The sequence below is a fragment of the Lissotriton vulgaris genome, chromosome 5 (assembly GCF_964263255.1).
Source record: "Lissotriton vulgaris chromosome 5, aLisVul1.2, whole genome shotgun sequence".
NCBI classification, from domain to species: Eukaryota; Metazoa; Chordata; class Amphibia; order Caudata; family Salamandridae; genus Lissotriton; species Lissotriton vulgaris.
This window is the reverse complement of record NC_141693.1, coordinates 259378517-259396945: the sequence shown is the minus strand read 5'-3', so window position 1 is coordinate 259396945 and position 18429 is coordinate 259378517. Positions and strand designations below refer to the sequence as shown.

General features: G+C 45.0%; 1 protein-coding gene across 1 annotated transcript in view; it reads right to left on the bottom strand.

Moving 5' to 3' along the window:
* Positions 1-18429, bottom strand: part of MASP2 (MBL associated serine protease 2) — a 263680-nt gene that overhangs the window by 73624 nt on the left and 171627 nt on the right. Inside the window, exon 8 of the mRNA XM_086921321.1 lies at positions 6212-6290. Within this exon, the coding sequence (XP_086777447.1) occupies positions 6212-6290 (79 nt within the window). The remainder of the gene's footprint in view (positions 1-6211; positions 6291-18429) is intronic.

Sequence of the window (18429 nt, the reverse complement as noted above, 5' to 3'; positions counted from 1 at the left end):
CACTTGCCAGGTCAAAATGGTAGTTTAAAACTGTACACATAGGCGCCTCAGTGGGTGGCGTGAGACAGATTTGCGAGGCTACTCATGTGGGTAGCACAATCAGTTCTGCAGGCCCACTAGCCATTTTAGAGTTACAGACTTTGGGCATCCATTGTGCACTGTACTATGGACTTGCTAGTAAATTAAATACGCCAATCATGGAGAAACCAATTACCATCTGATTTTAGACACAGAGTACTTGCACTTTACCACTGGTCAGCAGTGGTAAAACGCTCATAGTCCTAAAGTCAGAAAAAAATTAATTCAGCACATAGTCAGCTCAGAGCAAAAGAAGGGGGAAACCACGCCAGAAGATGCCAGTTCTAACACAGAGGATAAATATTGTGTTTCTTTGATAGAAAGTGGAGGCAAAGCCAAACTACACCCTGGACTGTGAGATCTGCAGTAGTGCCAAGAAGGTGCCATCTGGGACCATGAATGCACACCTCTGAACCCTTGAAGACAATCCAGGCTGGCTAGAGCACTTACGACATCTCACAAGTTTCATATTGCCGCTCAAATGACAGTCAGGTGATGGAAGAAAATGCTGTCGACTATGTAACACATTGACCTAAATTTTGGTTCCGATCTTCCTGTTTGGCCAAAACTCGAGACCTCAGGCAAATTCCTTGGTGGTTCACTTTCAATATCGGGCCCAATAATGACTGTCTATGGAAAAAGGCTAAATTGAGTATTAAAAACATAGGGGCTGATTACGATGGAGGTCGGAAAGCCCCGACCTTTGGTTGGAGGCTTTCTGACCCCCATTGTCGGTTTCAATTCCGACCGGCTGATTATGTATCAGCCGGCCTGAATTGAAACTGGCGGTCATTACGGCTGGATTCCGATGGGCTCAAGGAGCCCATTGGCCAGTCGGAACCGGCTCATAATACCAAAGGACCGGCCTTTCCAGCCATGGGATTACGATGCACAGTTTCTGGCATGGTTTCCATGCCAACCTGTTCGACATGGAAACTATGTCGGAAAGCGTGTTTGGGGGACCCCAGCAGGGCCCCCTTGTGTGTGGCCTCCTGTTGATCCCTACACCTCGTGGCAGGCACCCTGCGGTGCCTGCCACGGGTTGCAGGGATGGACAGCACCTCCCATTTTCCTATGGGAGCATGTATTACAGCTGTAAAATGGCCGTAATGCATGCTCCCATAGGGAAATGTAGGAATGCAACCGAACAGTGTTCGGTCGCATCCTAATTAGGCGAGCGGGACTGCTGACCGAGGTCGGTTGGTCCCAGGACCAAGACGGTGTCGGGCGGACTTTGCATTGTAATATTCATTAGAGGATAATAGACCTCCTTCTAAAGGAAACTCGAATACCACCTACCAAGCAGAGCATAGGCTAATGAACCATTTAAGAGATATGTCCTTGCCACCCGGCAACAATACGTCTACTGATTAATGGGTAGCATGCAATCTACACAGACCACTAATGCGACATCTTGTCTCTGAGAAGCATCTCAGTGAAGTCCACACGCTGTCCTCTGAAATGTCCATTCCCTAACAATTCAAAGGGATAGATTAATGTAGTGCTGACTACAGGTAGTATAGGTTCTCAGTATTAGCAACGCTATCAGATGAACAGCATTTTATCTCACCTGGCCACTCAGAGGGTTCTTAAATAAGCCGAACTGGGTTAGACCATCCAGTTCCAATCCATTCTGGTCAGTTATTCTATTAATCATTGGCACCTTAACAGATGAGCCATGCAATGCATGATTACGAAACGGCTGCAAGGTTGGCTGGGGCAGGAACTCCAGCAACGGAAGGGAGAGTTCTTTACACTCACGGTCTTCTATTTCAGAGAGGGCATACTAAAATAATCCAGCAAGTGCTTTCTATTTCCATCAAAAAATATTCTGACCTAGATAGCGAGAACAGTAATTTCACTACTGGATTAACCTTTCTGTTTCTAAATTTTTTTTATTATGATTACTAGGGTGCGAGGGGCACTCTTGATATATTTCAGTATTCTCCTGTGTATTTCATTTGAGCTGTTCTTATAATGACACATTTACTTTGGGATTTTATTCTGGTTTGTTTTGTTGTATTTGATCTTAAATTTGTCCTTTTCAAAAATCCAGGGTTTTGTTGTGTTTGAACTGTATTGTCTAGATTCAGTATCATGTTCAAAGTTGAACACGGACTAAGGAGGCACAGCAGTCTATAACAAGTTTAAAGACCTCTGGAGAAAGAGGTGTTTGCACAGAATAGCAGAAGAAATTATTGTGATACAAAAATATCATGTCAAGTATATTGGGATATGAAATATATTTGCGAGCGGAATATCGAATGTAAACAAAATGTTTTTAGTGTTGTTTTTAATACTGTTGTAAAAAATATCAATGTAGAAAATATTGGGGCATATTAGCAAGGGCTTCATCGCAGCTTTAGCAGCACTTTTTGCCGCTAAAGCAGCGATTTTTTTATCGCACTATTAGCAAGCTGTCGCCAACAGCATGCTGTGACAGCTTTCAGGCGATAGCGACTGGTTTGGGGCCCACTTTGCATGTCAGCGATATTTATCGCTAATGACATGCAAAGTGGGCATACCCAAACTGTTAGCGACTGAAAGCAGTCGCTAACACAGCTATCGCCTATTAACAACGCAGGCTGTGCGATAAAAAAAGTCACGCTAAGCGCAATTATCGCCAGAATCTAACGCCTGCTCAAGACATTTCTTACCTGTGTTATCAATGGGGGGTGTATTGTCATGTTAGGTCCCCATTGGAGTTAATGCGTGAATATCGCTGGATTTCCAGCGATATTCACGCATTTAGCCACTATCGCTGGATATTTTATCGCATTAGAGATAAGCGTTGCTAATAGCGTGTTATCTCTGCGATAATATCCGGCGATAGGCGGCGGTAAAAAAAACAAACATGCTAAGCGCACATGTCCTTGCCAATATGCCCCATTGTTATATGTAATATATTTTGTAAGTGTTAATTAGTATGTAATCATTTTTCAGGTTATGATATTGTTGTATTTTTAGTTGTATTAACGTTGCTACATAATTGTTTAATACTTTTTTCAGTGTGGGGATATTAGGTTTTTAGGGAATAAGGGTGGGGAGATTTATAAAAAAAAATGTTTAAATTTTAAGTTAAATGTTAAGTTTATAATTTTAAAGATAGGCAAATTAATAATTTTGATGTTTTAAATGTATTTTGTTATATTACTTTGTATACATTTTATTTTCACATTAATTAAAACATATATTACTGGTATTACCAAATAAAATAATATACAATTTAGAAATGATCCACCAAATCAGTCAGTGTGCATTTTGCACAGCTGGTGCAGGTGTTGGGGGTGGACTTCCCCCGAAGTCAATCATCCAACAAAAGAGAATAACTCCGCACTCTCAAGGGAATTTTCCAATTCACTTTACTGAGTTATCACAACTCATGGCATTGCACTCTAACCAACGCTTTTCAACCAAACTAGTCTTGCTCATGGTGTATAGTTAAGTCGATCATTACTTTCTACCTTAAATAACTCTTTCCCACAGTATCAATTAAGGGGCATTGTGGGAATGGTAGTTTTCACACAAACAAAGAAATAGCCAAATACATTCTGCAGTTCCTCATATCAGCTTTCGTGAAGTGTTATGTATGGTACTTCTTAGTTAAACTCTGATTATGATATTCATTGTTAATTACTTGATTTGCATACTGAGATTGTTAGGTCACCAGTGAGTGTTGCTGTTGGTTGTTGTTCATTTATGTGTGACTCTCCCTATTTTTCTGTTGTCATTCAAGATGTTATAACTTAGTGTTACCTCTGCCAAATGGCGGCATTGGAGTACATTCCATATCTCATTTCTATTAGTATTTTTATTCTATATTGGTTGTCCATATATTGAGGGCATTACTGGACTCTTATCACACATCTAGATAATTAATTGCATTGGGGACCCCTGTCTTCAATGTCTATATAGTGTATCTCGCTAAGTGCCCATATATTGTTGGCCCCACCGACTACCTTAATTTGTTGTAATTCCTTTCATATATGCTATTCCCTTGATGTGTGATGTTCTATAACTCTATGGTATAGTCTTAATTTCTATCCCTAAATCCTTTATGGTAAGGACTTTCACTCTGTGTATCTCTGGCTAAGTGCCTTATGTGTTACGTCCCCACCTATCTATTTTATTACTCCATGCCATAAATGCTAGAAACTTAATATATGATATGTGGCATCCCAACCCAGTTTACCTTACAACTTCATAATTGTTATTGTCACTGAGTGCGTTGGTTTGTAATCTTGTGTTTACCACTGACTGGCTTAGTATGTCTTCCTCCCTATGTTTGCCATATTTGAGCAATAAGTTCTAGCTCATCGAATCAGCCTCAGTCTTTCTAAGAAAGGAGATTACAAATGAATATACATTTCTTTATCCCCATTAAGGCCCTGAGGGCTCTTCGTTTTGAATTTAATCATGAGCTATGACTCAAAACGTCTCAGTTTTAGAATTCTATTGCCTCCTCCCTCAACTCCCAGGATCGTGGCTATTCCAAAGTAGTTCATGTTTAACCAGTTTTTACTATCATTTGTTGCCATGTGTTTGGCAATCGCATAATTCATATCTTTATTTTGTACGGCTCCTATATGTTCTAGAATTTGTTTTTTCAGTGTGAATCACAAGTTATTCTTTCATGGATGATAAATGTTTTGCCTCTTAGATCTTGGGGCTCTTTCATATTTCTGCCAATTCTGCATGCTTTGCATTTTTCACACTTTTTCACACTTCACAAATCCTACTTGTTGTTTCTGTAGCCAATTACCAGATTTTTTCATGTTGAAGTGACTCCACTGAGAACCCACCAAGTCACTCTTGCTACTTGTGGCAACGTAAAATAAAATCTAAATCGCAGTTGAAAATGAAATGGCCTTATCAATGCTATTCCAAGCTTTCTTTATGCAAGATTTCACTGGCGGGCGCCGGGCAGCTTCAGCTTCTGGCTGTTTTTAAGTGCCACCTTTTCTTAAAGTTTCTTGTATGGATTAATCACAAGGACTTAACGTACCTGAAAATTGGCAATCTATTTAAAGATGTTCCAAATATGGTGTCCCAAAATAAATCTTGCCCAGGGTCCTTAAGAGTGCACTGTTTCCTGAAACATTACGGTTCTCTTTACACATAGTATGGATATTTACACCCAGCAGTATACCCAAGGTGGAAGGTTGCATCCAATCTGCAGGGGGCAGAGGCGATTAGCAGAGGCCACATTTGCATGAAGTCTAGGCTTCCTTTAATGTCTGTGTGTCCCAGTAATTGAAGTATTTCCATGCTTTGTTTCAAACCCATAGGAGAGACACAGTAATACTCCAAACTAATCAAGGACAGGAAAATTTAGCCTGTTAATGTCAGTCTTTGAATATTTGTTGAAAGTCCATTTTATGCAATCCTTGCTGTAATGACGGCAAGCAGTGAAAGTAATAATAATGGCATGTTAGTTCTCAAGCTTCCAAGCTGTCCACATACTCGATAGTGATGACATAGCATTGAAAAACTGGGAGTTTTTAACACATTGTACGAGTTATGCATTACGGATCAAGCCTCAGAAGGGTTAATACAGGCCAGCACTTTGATGCTTTAAGTCTGGGTGGTCTACACGTGGGTGAACACAGAAACCCACTGTTGTGTGGGATAATCAATGGCACCTACACCACTCTCAGGGAGGGTGCTGAAGAGACCTGCTGCCTAGAGATGAACCTCATTTGATCATAGCTAGGCATGTAAATGGTCCACTTATCTCTTTTTCCCCACATCCTGGGAGAACAGGATTCCGTTCTACATCCCTGTCCACTCCAAATCTTACTGTTTGTAATGGATTTTGCTATGGAGGAATATTGACTTCTTTTATAGAAGTTAGAGTTACTGTAAAAGGAAGAAAATAGGCACTACAGGTCAGTTTTCCAACACTGGATCATCAAAAGAGTCAGTTGCTTCGAATACTTTTCTGCTGTTGGGATGCATCTGTGAGAGCTAGAAAATATTGTACGCATACAAATTATGGAAGTTTGCCCCCTTTATGAATAGTGTTGTTCCAGGTAAGTAACTTTTCCTTAGACGCTTATTACTTTAGCAATATCCTATTTATCCTATCCTCTCAGGGTCTGTTAGCGAAAATGTTCCATGCTTTCAAACTTACTGTTGCATTGTGGCATGGGCTTATTCCAGGATCCGTCCTTTTGGCACTCCGCTGTGAATGATGGCAGGATATTGTCTTCCTGTATGAGCGAAATATACATTAAAGCTAAGTATTTTTTATTTCTTACTTTTTGAGCATGAACATATCTATATAAATATATAGAGATTATATCTATATCTATAAAAAGATATACAGCTATAGATATCTCATTGGACCTACTATTCATAAATACAATATTCACATCAACAAGTGATTTCATCAACATTTATTGGTCAGCAACTACTAGAGTGTTCAGAAATAGATGGCCTATTTGAAATCTCATGATATTTGACATACACGACTATAAATTAGTAATTACACTAAAAAAGCTCTAAAATTGCATCATTGTGGTCCATCCAGTGATTTTCTGAATTGGTAGCCTGGATGGTCAATAATTGGCAGTATATTTAGAGGCGCAACCCCATCCTCATATTTTGATTGGTTTAGAGTCATGTGTGATATCATAAATATTTTTACATCCCCTATAAAACCATTGGCACCTTTAATTTAATCTGATGGGATATGGATGGGGATGACAGGCTTCTTGAGCCCATCGGATTCCAGCCAAAAGGACTGGCCGTTTCACTTTCGACCACCTGCATTGTAATGCGGCAGCCAGAAGTGAAACCTACGATGTGACTCTCGTGGTGTAATGAGGCCCTTAATATTTATTTCTCATATGTTTACACTATGTATATGTGATTAGTAAACTTTGTATACTTGGGATTGTAGAGTACAGCAGTGGGAAGCAGGTAGGCAGTGGGAAAGGCAGAAGGGCTGGAAGGTTGGTTTGCCTTCCTATCTTATATGTGAAGTGAGTTGGAGGCAGAAGGAGTGGGCTGGATTTTTGTATAACATAGGCACTTCACATTCATGCATCATGTATGGTGTTTAAGGAGGAGAGGTGGTACAGAGATGAAAGTGGGTTTGAGTCTTTTCCATGTCCTGAGCTTTTTCCTGAGGGATTTGGTGGAGAGAGTAACGGCCCCACACTTAATATGCATGCTTGCTTCTAACCTTTTTTCAATTAATTTAGTAAAGAAGAAATTACAAATAACAATGTCGTCAAACAATGAGGAAATTTATGCAGTAATTTCAAATAATTAATAATAATTAAGAAATGTGTTATTTGAATACTAGTATCTTTAACAAACAAAAATGTAATACTTCGAAGAGACCCTGCCCAAGGGATTTGTAGTAGGGAACAGCGAGAATCCGCTGTAATCTCTTACTAGAAAAAATACTTTTTTTCTAGAGAACCCTCACCCACCAGGGTTACCCCTAGGTGGCATGTTTCATCATTGGGGTTCATCCCAATCCTCTACCGATTGAGGTGTGCTGCAACTTCGTGATTATGCAGGCGCACTTACTGGTGTAGACCAGGTGAACTAAAGGGGAGTGGGCCAAAATGTTATTTCCGCCCCTATTTGGAAAGGCTAAAATCAGGAATTATTACCGAAAAATTAGACCATAATGAGTCTGGTTGTCTCAGTAATGGATAGCCAACATGTTTTGAGCCATTCCCCAATTGGCTCTTCTTCAGGGACTCCACGGGGACCAGCCTTGTGTGTACCGCTCCCAACCAATCCTTTACTAAGGACATACTTGTGCACACTTAATGCGCATGCACTATGTATACATACGGTTTGTTAATGAAAAATCCTGTTTTTAGGAAACTCTATGCTATAGCGTCATCGTCATCGTCGAACCAGTGTAGAGGGGCCTGTAGTCAAACTTTCATCCAAGCCGCCTCAGATCAACGTACCTAGTACTTGCCATGGGGACCGCATATTTCGGTCTCGTTTTTCTGTAATAACCCCTGATTTCAACCTTACCAACTAGGGTCAGGAATAAAATAGTGGCCCACTAGTTAGGTATTTTTAACTACCCTTCTTCCACTCCCCTAAGTTTTCCTAAGTATTCGATTTTTGTTTGTTATATATCAGTAAGGAGGATAAACCTAGCCTCTACCTCTACCTCCCCCTTTTTAGGGCTCGACCTCTGTCAATGCGCAAGCATTGTAGATGTCGAGACATATTATGGCCTATCCAGAGCTTACCCAAAGGGGCGATTTGATGCTGTGCCCGCGAAAAAGCTCGTGCACAGCATCAAAGCCACCAGCCTCCCTCCCACAAGCTGTCCCCAGCGTGAGCTCTGGCATATCTCCTCCCCTAATTATTCACTGCCCACGGCCGGCCTGCACATCAAAGGCTGCTGCTCCCCGTGCGTCTCCCCTTACTCTCCCCTACTATCTAATTATTTTCATACTGATGGCCGCTGCTTTAACTTTAAGCACAGCAACAGCTTTAATGTATTTTTAAATTATTTTGTGCGTCTCCCTATTCTTCCCTTCGTTTCAAATTATTTTCATACTGATGGCCGCCGCTTTAACTTTTAAGAACAGCAACAGCGTTAATGTATTTTTAAATTATTTTGTGCGTCTCCCCTTACTCTCCCTATTCTTCCCTTCGTTTCTAATTATTTTCATACTGATGGCCGCTGCTTTAACTTTAAGCACAGCAACAGCTTTAATGTATTTTTAAATTATTTTGTGCGTCTCCCCTTACTCTCCCTATTCTTCCCTTCGTTTCTAATTATTTTCATACTGATGGCCGCCGCTTTAACTTTAAGAACAGCAACAGCTTTAATGTATTTCTAAATTATTTTCATGCTGAGGGGGGATTGTAAATGCTCTGTTCAACAGCCGCACGACTCTCAACTCAAGCGCTTCAGTGCACGCAAAGCTGTTGACAGAAAAGCGAAATCAAGGACATGAGGTGATTTACCAGGGATCACACACTTTGATCGAGTGGGGTAGCCAGGATTGTAAAACACTGGTCTTGTATTGCGCACGACTCTCAACTCAAGCGCTTCAGTGCACACAAAGCTGTTGACAGAAAAGCGTTTTGAATGCATTAGTGAATAAACTAACAAATACCTACAAATAAATAAGTGCATGAAAGAATGACAGGTTAAACGAATCACACAGTGTGCTTCACGCACGCAGTTAAAGCCTCGGTGCCGACTGGTGATCATGGTTAGAGCAGCGATGGGACCGATTTAGAATTTGGGCACTTTAGTGAAAGATGCTTTTTCAGGAGCCCTTTTGCATAACGTCAAGGCCTCTTTTCAGAAAACAGTATTCAGTTGGATCAAAGTACACAATTAGAAACTGTTCAACTCTGCTGTGTACAAAAGTTTATTGATGTGTTTTTGTGTGCTCTTTCATGTGCACCAGGCGCAAAATGAAAACAGTCTTAGAAGTACAGGAGACATTTTATTTTGTGGCGCAGAGGCACTGTGAACTTACAGCGTCATCAATGCTGCAGACACACAACATATTTACAGTTTTTTTAGGTCAAGCTTGTGCTCATAAGTATGTATCCCGGTCTAACTTTTTGTGTATGCGTATATGTATACTTGTCTCTCTTCGAAAGAAAGTGTTTGTTTTCAGGTATCTGTGGTGACCTCCATTGATGTGTGTGTTCGTGTTTTTGTTTAGGATGTGATATGTGACTGTAAGTGTGTTTGAGGTCTTCTTTTGCTTGTTTCGACTTGTTGGTAGAGTCACTTAGTAATTTGTAGAGCGAGGAGACAAGCTCCTCCCCGAATGCCTGCCTTTCAATTGAAATGACGTCAGCCCAAGTTAAAATGCAGTCTGGCACTTTGAAATGCCCTCAGTGAAACCTGGAGTCTGCTGAGGCTGTTCCCCTGAGCTCTGTGTACAGAAACCAGGTCGGCCCAGCTGCCCACGTGGGTGTCTGTTTTACCAGACATCTAAGTTCTCGGTCACTCAGCACATACTAGTTACCACACCAATGTCTTTCTTTCTTTCTTTCTTTCTTCCTTTCTTCCTTCCTTTTTCTTTCTTCCTTCCATTTCCTTCCTTCCTTTCTTTTTCTCTCTTTCTTTCTTTTTCTTTCTTTCTATTTGTTTCTTTCTTTCTGTGTTTCCCTTTCTCTCTGTTTTTCTTTCTTTCTTTCTCTCTTTCTTTCCTTCTCTCTTTCTTTCTTTCTCTCTTTCTTTCTCTCTCTTTCTTGCTTTCTCTTTCTTGCTTTTTCTTTCTTGCTTTTTCTTTCTTGCTTTCTCTTTCTTTCTTTCTCTTTCTTTCTCTTTCTCTCTTTCTTTCTCTTTCTTTCTCTCTTCTTTCTCTTTCTTTCTCTCTTTCTTAGTTTCTCTTTCCCTATGTCTTTCTTTTTATTTCTTTCTCTCTCTCTTTTTTCCTTTCCCTTTCTCTTTCTTTTCCTTTCCCTTTCTTTCTTTCTTTCCCTTTCTCTCTTTCTTTCTTTCTCTTGAGTCAATGGGTTTAAAGAGTAGATAAGGGGGTGGGCAGGTGGGATAGAAGTGGTGTCACCACACTGTAAGGCATACTGACGCATGTTTCTATTCCACCAGCTAAATACAGGGTCTTTCCTGCGTTCCAGTCACACACTAGTGGGGTTCAAGCGAAGTTCAGAAAAGTTGCACCCACTCTATCGATCGCCCTCACTCTATCTATCTATCGCCCTCACTCTATCTGTCTATCTATCGCCCTCCCCTTATCTGTCTATATCGCCCTCCCTCTATCTATCTATTGCCCTCACTCTATCTATCACACTCACTCTATCTATCTATCGCCCTCATTCTATCTATCTATCTATCTATCTATCTATCTATCTATCTATCTATCTATCTATCTATCTATCTATCGCCCTCACTCTATCTATCTATCGCCCTCACTCTATCTATCTATCTATCGCCCTCACTCTATCTATCTATCGCCCTCACTCTATCTATCTATCTATCGCCCTCACTCTATCTATCTATCGCCCTCACTCTATCTATCTATCTATCGCCCTCACTCTATCTATCTATCGCCCTCACTCTATCTATCTATCTATCTATCTATCTATCTATCTATCTATCTATCTATCTATCTCCATCTATCTATCGATCTATCTATCGCCCTCACTCTATCTATCTATCGCCCTCACTCTATCTATCTATCTATCTATCTATCTATCTATCTATCTATCTATCTATCTATCTATCTATCTATCTATCTATCTATCTATCTATCTATCTATCTATCTCCATCTATCTATCGATCTATCTATCGCCCTCACTCTATCTATCTCCATCTATCTATCTATCGATCTATCTATCGCCCTCACTCTATCTATCTCCATCTATCTATCGATCTATCTATCGCCCTCACTCTATCTATCTCCATCTATCTATCGATCTATCTATCACCCTCACTCTATCTATCTCCATCTATCTATCGATCTATCTATCGCCCTCACTCTATCTATCTCCATCTATCTATCGATCTATCTATCGCCCTCACTCTATCTATCTCCATCTATCTATCAATCTATCTATCGCCCTCACTCTATCTATCTATCGCCCTCACTCTATCTATCTCCATCTATCTATCTATCGATCTATCTATCGCCCTCACTCTATCTATCTCCATCTATCTATCGATCTATCTATCGCCCTCACTCTATCTATCTCCATCTATCTATCGATCTATCTATCACCCTCACTCTATCTATCTCCATCTATCTATCGATCTATCTATCGCCCTCACTCTATCTATCTCCATCTATCTATCGATCTATCTATCGCCCTCACTCTATCTATCTCCATCTATCTATCGATCTATCTATCGCCCTCACTCTATCTATCTATCTATTTATCGCTCTCCCTCTATCTATCGCCCTTACTCTATCTATCGCATCACAACAGCATCACTCAGCAGCATCACTCAGGGGCACCTCAACATCACTATGGGCTACCACAGCAGCACTGAACGACACAGCATCACTCGTCGCCACCACAATATCACTCCGCGCCACCACACCATCAATCTGTGCAACCATTCAACAACAGCTGGTTCAAATATGTTCTCTCAATGTTTCAAGCTTTATTACACATGTCACAAAAAGATGTTACTATTTCACTTCTGTTCTTGGATTTTCGTCACAATATTATGCACTGAACATAATCTTCACAAAAGTTATTTACAAAAGTTTAAGCTATTGCCATTATAAATTACAATAACTTTTATTTAACCCCTTCGACGCTCATGACGAGCTCAGCTCGTCATGAGTTACGCCTGTCGTACGCTCATGACGAGCTGAGCTCGTCATGAACCGCAGGATTTTAAAAAAGTCAGCGCACAGCGGGAAAACGCGTAGCGCGCATGGGGTTAAGTATTAATTATTTAAAAAAATTAAAAGCCATTGTTATTTGTAATATCAATACATCTAAGTCACGTAAATGCAACACATATTGCATTAGAAATGCGATCCGTGTCGCGAAAGTTATAACTATTGGCATTGTAAATGGCAAAGCTATTAATTTAGCAATTTACAAAAATAACACCTAAATAAAAAAAAATCATTTATAAGACCAATAGCTCAAACTTTCCTAATGCGAGCCCTATTGCATTTCCAATGCTTGTTTTGCTTGTTACTAGTAAATATATCAAATTCAAGGTTGGGGGGCATGGCTTGGTACGTCAAGATGGCGGCCGCACTCTAAGAGTGCTCCAGACCCCTCACCATGATCCACCGCCATCAGCCCAGCAACGGTCCTCTCCTCTTCTACCGTGGCCTCCGCCTTGACCTGGCTACATTTTTCCACTTTGGACTCTGGCGTGCCTCCGCCTAAGATGGCGGTGTCTATCCCCCGAGGCCTCCTGCCCACTGGCGCCTGGTGAAAGGGTGTGGCCTGTCAGGGGGCGAGAGCCCTTGTGATCTGCCCGGGCTCCTCTGCTGATCCCCCGCTGCCATGGAGGCGGAGTGCCGAATGCTCCAGTGTTGGCCTTGAGAGAGGATCTCCCTCCCCTGCTCAGCCGGGCCTGCTGATGCCGCTGGCATACCTTGCAACACTGGAGGCAAGACCCTAGAGGGAGCGCGCAACTGGATGACAAATTTGCCGCCGGGTCGGGCAGCAGAGTCCCGGCGCCTGATTCTTCACCCGGGAGCGATCCGGTGCCTAAGCCCTGGGGCCCTGCATGGCCGCTGCCGAGGGTCCTGGATGCCTCTACCAGTTCCAGGCCGGTGCAGGTGATCTCTGGGGCCAACCTGAAGACCGGGCCTTCCTGCGACTGCGGATTCGGCCGGCTGGGCGGCCGGGCCGGATCCTTGCTGTTGACCGGGCTACTGTGGTGGCCACATTTACTGAGCTCCCATCCCCTCTACCCGCCCCCTTGGAGGTGAGCATCTGATCTGGGCCCCCACGGCCATTCCAGTTCGTGGCCAGACCCCGCGGTGCCTCTTGGGGGCTCCAGACCTGTTGGGGGCTTCAAGGCCTGGCTGCCAGCTCACCTGAATCGTTGGAAGCAGCCCCCCCTGCTGAGGCTGGACTGGAAGGACCCGTTGTTCCTGTTGGGTGCAGCGCCTGTGGCGCTCTACTGCTTGTGCCGGCAGTGTGCTGCTGGGGCCTACCTGCGTAGGCTGCCCTGATGAGAGTTGCGGGCAGCAGGTCGCTCTTCCCGAACATGGCCTGCGGCCTTGATTGGTGATCGGTGACCCTGCATGGAGGTGGGTGCCTGACCGCTTATGTGAATGGGGAACGCCGGGGGCTCTGAACATCATCCACTGCCCCCCGTGTCTGCTCTACCTAGCAATCCTTCAGGGCTTGGGTCCTGGCCTGTGGCCTCACACTCTTCTCGAGCCTGGGGGTGTCTTCATCTCCCGCCCTCGTGCTTCGGATCGACACTTGCAGCATCTGGCCACTCGAACTCGTGTTGTTGGCTTCGCGGCCTGAGGCGGGACTGTACATCAGGGACTGGGGGCCTCTAACGAGGAGGTGACCTCTGCCGCATTTATCGAGCACCTTCGGGTCCTGGATGTGGACCCCTTCAAAGATCCCTGTGTTGTGTCCCGGCCCTAGATTGCCCCAAGGGCTGACAGTCACCATCTGATATCGGCCGAACGCATCCAGCGGCATGGGGTGCTCAAAGCCGGCTCCCCCCCACGAACTCGTCGCCCGGCATTTCATCTGGAGAGCCTGGTCCGGCCCTGTTGGCCTGTTGCCTTGTCCCTCGCTTCTGGCACAGGAGTGCTGTCCTAGAGGTCGCCTACATCTTGCGAGTATCCCATGGGGTGAGGAGGAATCGGCCACATTCATCGTCCGGCAGGGAGCTCGAGGACCAGGCCCCTCCACTGCCGCCTCACCCCCTTTGGCCTGGCAGCACCCACTCTGGGTTGGGAGAGACAGTGTTCCTACTGGTTCGGCTGTCATCTCTGGCGGCTGAGGACGGGGTCTCTGGATTTGGTGTGGCTGGTGCCTCAGGGTTGGGGGGCTTGTGTGGGGGTGGATTTGGTGCCCGGTCTGAGTATTGATGGCTTGGGTGCTGGACCCATCACGACAGGGGGTCGTCTGCCCATGAAACTACCCCCCCACCCAACTGGATGTCCAGGTCCTGCGCCCGCGGCCATGATGGGTAGGACCGTGCCATGAAGACACCCGCTCTGCAGACTCACACTAAAATGGACCAATAAACCACCACGGACCAGAGGAGGGGGCATCTGGTGGCTCCTCCCTCACCGGAGGAGAACATTCGACTATCCTGCAGGTTATCGGCACCTCTCAGGTCTTGGTGAGGGTAAGATCGGCGAGGTACGGGTGGGCATGGCCAGGACCTACGTAATGCCACAGTGAGAATTTCAGAGGCGGAGTCGCGCCTCTCCACGGTTGAGGACCAACTGGGACAGTTGAAAACCCATGTGACCCGCCTCCAGACTCAAACTTCAGAACTACACCGTTGGGCTGAAGATGAGGAGAACCGCTTGCAGCAGAACAAACTGCGCCTCAAAGGTTTCCTGGAGGGAGTCGAGCGGGGCCAGGCAGACACCTTTGTGGAGACTTGGGTGAAGTCATGGATACCCAAAGACACTATTTCTATGTGGTTCGCAATCGAAAGCGCCCATCACTCCCTGGCGCCTAAGACTCCCTCCGGTGCTCCATCTCATCCCATCATCATTAGGATCCTCAACTTCCGAGACAGGGATGCTATCCTTAGAGAGGCACAGGCCCACGGTCCCCTGAAATACCAAAGCAATACAATTATGCTTTTCCCAGACTACACAAGAGAAGTACAGGCCCAAACTGTATGTATACGGACGTCAAACAAAAGATCCCCAATCTGGGACTGTGTTATGGTCTCCTCTTCCCGACTCGTCTCAGAGTCGCTGTCCCGGGCAAAAAAATCTTTCTCGACACCCCGCAGGCGGCCTGGACTTGGCTCACGGAGGAGCGACCTCTGTGGATCAGGCCTACTTTCCACGCCTTGTCAGAACTCCACGGACACACTCGTCTTCTCCCAAGCCACAGCAGAGGCACAATCAGTCCCACAGGAGGGGGGACCAGCAGGGAGGGTTGTCACGATCGCCGGGCGCTGAGTCCCAATTGCTGATCTCCTCTGAGGTTCCTCCGACACTTGACGACCACAGCCGGGCCAGTCCCTGATTGATCTAAGCCAAGGCCCAGACTTATCTGAGACATTGCATCACGCCCTATCAGATTCTGATATATCTAGAAGTCCCACGCTCCGGGGATCTGGTGATGACACCGAAATCTGACTGTGGAGGCCGACAGGGCTAGATCTGAGGCAGAACTCTTAGATTATCTTATGTAATTAAGCGGCTGATGACACTATGACATCCGTCTATATGGAGGGGTCCATCATTGCCACAAACTGCCCTACTAAACATTTTAGCTTAGCTCTTTGTTATTGTTAGTGTTCATTTTTCTTTCTTTCAGGGCGACAGATGCCTCAGTTTCAGAAGTATAGGGTGGGGGTATTGGGAAGGGTTTTGTTTTGGCTTCATTTGAGCCAATGTTTTACGTTTCTAATGACAGCCTACCACTTGCACACACCATCGACACCGGCAGACGGCGAACCACCTTCCACATCTTTCTACCCTAGCTGCGATGCACCACTTCCCCTGGGACCCGGGCTCCTTTGGTCCTCCATGTCCCCACATCAGTTACTACCAAGATGCCTACTCAAGGTAGAGCTCTCCATGTTCTGTCGTTGAACATGAAGGGCTTGCTGTACTGCATCAAACGTGCAGCGGTCCTCAAGTACGCCCAAACCCACGCGCCTGACGTGCTCCTCCTTCAAGAGGCTCATCTCCTGGGAATCCACTGCTTCTTTCTCACACGATACGGGTTTGACAAGGTGTGGCACACCGGTTTCGCACGGGTCTCTTGAGGAGTAGCCATATTAACCCAGAGAGGTCTTCCCTTCACCCCTGTACAGGTGACGACCGACACCCAGGGCCACTACGTGGCCATGTCCAGTAAGCTTGAAGGTCATGTCCTGAACCTATTATCAACATACATCTCTCCTGCCACACTTCCTCTGCTCTCCATCACCTTACGGAGGTAATCTCCGCTCTGCCCCAGGGTCAGACAATAATTGCAGTTATGCAGCCATCACTTGACACAACGGGTGACCCACCATCCTCATTGCTCCTAACCTGCTCCAAGAGACTATCAGATTGGTCAGCTGCCCTTGGTCTGTGTGACGCCTGGAGGATTTGGACCCCATGGAGAAACAGAACACTCACACTTCAGCGGCCCACCATACCCACTCCCAAATTGATTTGATCCTCCTGCCTGCCACAGATTGCAAACAGGTCAGTAGCATCTCTATTGTCCCAGTGGAATCTCAGACCATTCTGCCATTTCCCTCCACTTGGGCGGCACCTCTGATGTAATGCGGACGGTCTGGCGACTGAACGCGTTGTTTTTGCAAGACCCAGAGATTAAGGACGCGCTTGCAGTAGAGTGGCAGCACTATTTTCTTACTATATATATAAGAACCATAAAGGAGAGACAGTGTCCTTGGAGTATGTGTGACCATAGGCACCCTTCCCACCTGTTTTAAGGCTCATGGGGTATTATCTCCACAAAGAACCCATTACAAAGTAGCATACCTATTGGGTATTGTATACTGTGCATGGTGATTTGGCATGCCCATCACGTAGTAGTAACTACATGTACATAAACTACTTCTTTAAGTACTTATTTTACATCGCTCTGTATTACAGTGAGTGCAGAAGGGATCCTTTTTGGTCCTGAAGAAGAAACCAGGGGGGCTTCGAAACATGTTGACAGACATAGGATGGACTGCTCATTGAGTCAATATACCTCCAACCTATTCCCCGTTTTTTAGCAGTACCAGCTCGAAGGAATATTAAAGTTTTTTCGTCCAAAAGAGCCAGGTACTTTATAAATTCACTCCTTCACTCACTCCTGACCCTTCCACTCACATTCCTACACGACACAGTCTTGTTGTTTTTTCAAATCAGTGCTCCTGCGTAGTCGTAGGTCATAGCATGTCCCGTCCCGCAGCGGGGCAGGAAGACCATTATGATGAAGCATGACACCAAGGGTCCTTTTGGTGTGTGAGGGGTATTTAAACAAACACTGTGTGCTTTCTACCACTGTAGGAAACAAACATAATCTGTGAGTACATGGTTCTACATCTGCCTGAGGTTGGATCTTTATGTTTCTTATGCACTGACAGTGGAGGACGTATCCACCTCCATTGCTTCTTTTGAGCATTACCTCTTCACTTCCCCGTTAGTTTTTTTGGGCTATTTTCCTACCAATCAAGATTTGGTCCCTTCCCCGGGCACACTATGGGAGGCCAGTATGGCTACCTTACGTGGCGTGGCCAGAGGTCTGGTGCACACGAGGCGGGCGGCGCAGACTGTTTGCCTGACCCAGCTTGAGGCGCAGGTAACACCGCTGGAATTGACCCTCGCAGACACGGATGACGCTCAAGCCAGATAGCTTGCGGCGATCCGGGAGGAGATCGATCAGATCTCCCTGGACTCTGCCAAGATGCTGTGGCGCTCCACAGTGGCCCGTGTGTACGTGTGGGGTGACAAGAATGGAAAGTTGCTTCGCAACTTGGTCTCCTATCCCAAGGCTAACAGAATTATCCCTGAAATCCGAAACGCTTCTGCAAGAACCCATCACTGCACATCGCGGGCCATTGCCGAAGCTTTCGTGGGTTACTATGCCCAGCTCTATTCAGCCCAGCCCCCTGGGGCCTCTCTGGTTGACTTGCTAGAACGAGCGGAGGTGCGACTACCCTGCCTTGCTCAGATCGAATCGACAGACCTTGACCTCCCCTTTACCCCAGATGAGATACATGGGGTTACTTC